At 35.2% G+C, this 2,331-nt stretch overlaps 1 protein-coding gene across 4 annotated transcripts in view; it reads left to right on the top strand.

Moving 5' to 3' along the window:
• The window catches only part of LOC106879186 (mRNA-capping enzyme), a 52,677-nt gene that overhangs the window by 25,911 nt on the left and 24,435 nt on the right, over positions 1-2,331 (top strand). For all 4 annotated transcript variants that reach the window (XM_052976086.1, XM_014928634.2, XM_052976085.1 and 1 more), the window contains exon 5: positions 1,096-1,184. In XM_052976086.1, coding sequence (XP_052832046.1) covers positions 1,096-1,184 — 89 coding nt within the window. The remainder of the gene's footprint in view (positions 1-1,095; positions 1,185-2,331) is intronic.

Here is a 2,331-nt window from a genome sequence, read left to right on the forward strand (position 1 = left end):
AGTGTTATCGCAATTTAATGAAACATCAGAGATATTTATATTTATAGAGGTACTTACGCAAGTTAATTATTTATGCAGATTTTTCCTTTCCTGTAGTGTGTATACATTTTTTTTTAACAGACTCTATATATATATATATATATATATATATATAAATCATCATCACCATCATCATTTAATTTCCTTCGTCCATGGGTTGGATGGTTTGATCGGGCTGGCACACTGACGCTAGTCTGATTTGGCATAGTTTCTACAGCTGGATGCCCTTCCTAACGCCAACCATTCTGAGAGTGTAATGGGTGCTTTTACTTGCAACCAGCATGGGTACCATTTGCGTGACACTAGAATCTGTCACAACTGCAATTTTACTTGGCTTGATGGGTCTTCTCAAGCATGACACAATGGTCATTCGTCATTGCCTTCATGAGGCCCAATGCTTGAAAGGAGCTTTGCACATGCCACTGGCATCAGCTACTTTGCATACACACACACACACATACATTACCAATGCCATGTGGGATACTGATTATATAAATGTATCATAAATCCATTATCAAATCATATCTACAATAGTTACTTAAATAAATCTTTTTAAACATTATACAGGGTTGGCCAAAACTCACCTGACAGTAAATCAAAAATTCCATAAACACTTAATCAATTTTGTTTATTCATTCCAATTATGAATGTTTAATAGTTGAATGCTGTGAGTTAAAATCACCTTTTTTTTTTTTTTTCAACATTTGTTTATTTATTTAGTGAAGTCTCATGTAAAATAATTTTTTGTTTTAATCTTGGAATTAAATGGTTTTGATTTACTGTTTGATTGGCCAACCCTGTATTACTCTATAGATTTTTTCATGATAGGAACTGATTAACTATTAAGTAAAAAAGATTTTTGACATCATTTCTATATTGAGTTTCTAAGTTATGGTTAAGTGTCTGTATCTTAAAACATTTTGATACATTTCCTCATTAAAATTTAAATTATATATATGTGCATGTGCATGTTTTTTTTATGTGTAAGTATTTGTGTGTATGTGTGTGTGTATGTATGTATGTATGTAAGTGTATTTTCCTTTTATTTTTACTCAGTCATGGAGAAGCACCATCTGAAGATCAAACCAAGGTTTTTATTGAAATGGCTGCCAAATATTTTACCACTCACCCCACAGATGTCATTGGTAAGTCATCCCAAGTTCTGTTGTTGCTATATTTCTTAGAAAATACACTCACCATGGAGTTTAAAGTAATTTGGAAAATATCAAAGAATTTTCCTTTTTGTAGATCTAATACATAAATCAGTCATACATAAAGCTACAAGAGTGAGCAGTATCGAAAGACAGTGAGATGGTTATGTTTGTTTGAATGCAGAATCTGTTCCATGCTATCATGGAGGGAGGCCACATGTAAAATGAGCAAATGAAACAAAATAAAGTGTGAACTTGGAGGTTATTTAATTGTTATTTTTAACAGGTCGAACCTACAAACCATGTAGAAGGTCCCTTATCAGCTCAACAACTCACTAATGTACACAGTGGCAACACTGTGAAATTGTTGGGTGTTTCAGATGCTTTCTTTGTTTATGTCCAGGGAGGGGGAACAGGTTGAAACAGGCTGACTTGCCCTTATGTTACAAACACTACACTGTAGGTGAGGCCTTCGATGTTGAAGGTTGTGGGACTCGTCCTCATTATTTTTGTCTCAATAAAGACAGGTGAGAATCTTATCAGACATAGACACAGAGAAATGTAGTTAATATATAGATGCTAGATATGGACATGTGACTATGTGGTTGAGAAGATTGCTTCCCAACAATATGGTTGTGAGTTCAATCTCAACTCTACTACACCTTGGAAAAGTATTTTCTACTGTAGCCCCTGGTTGACCAAAGCACTTTGTCAGTGGATTTAATAGATGGAAACTTGTGTGTGTGTGTGTGTATATATATATATATCTTTTATCCTTTATCTGTTTCAGTCATTAGACTGCAGCCATGCTGGGGTACCACATTGAATTTTTAGTTGAATGAATCAACCCCAGTACTTATTTTTTAAGCCTGGTACTTATTCCATCGGTTTCTTTTACTGAACTGCTAAGTTATAGGGGACATAAACACACCGACGTTGGCTGGTGATTGGGGGGACAAACACAGACACATGCACATAGATATATATACCTATATATATATATGACGGGCTTCTTTCAGTTTCCGTCTACCAAATTCACTTGCAGGGCTTTGGATCACCTGAGGCTATAGTAGAAGACACTGAACCCAGAACCATGTGGTTGGAAAGCAAGCTTCTTACCATGCAGTCACTCCTGCATCTA

Source organism: Octopus bimaculoides, chromosome 23 (genome assembly GCF_001194135.2).
Source record: "Octopus bimaculoides isolate UCB-OBI-ISO-001 chromosome 23, ASM119413v2, whole genome shotgun sequence".
NCBI lineage: Eukaryota > Metazoa > Mollusca > Cephalopoda > Octopoda > Octopodidae > Octopus > Octopus bimaculoides.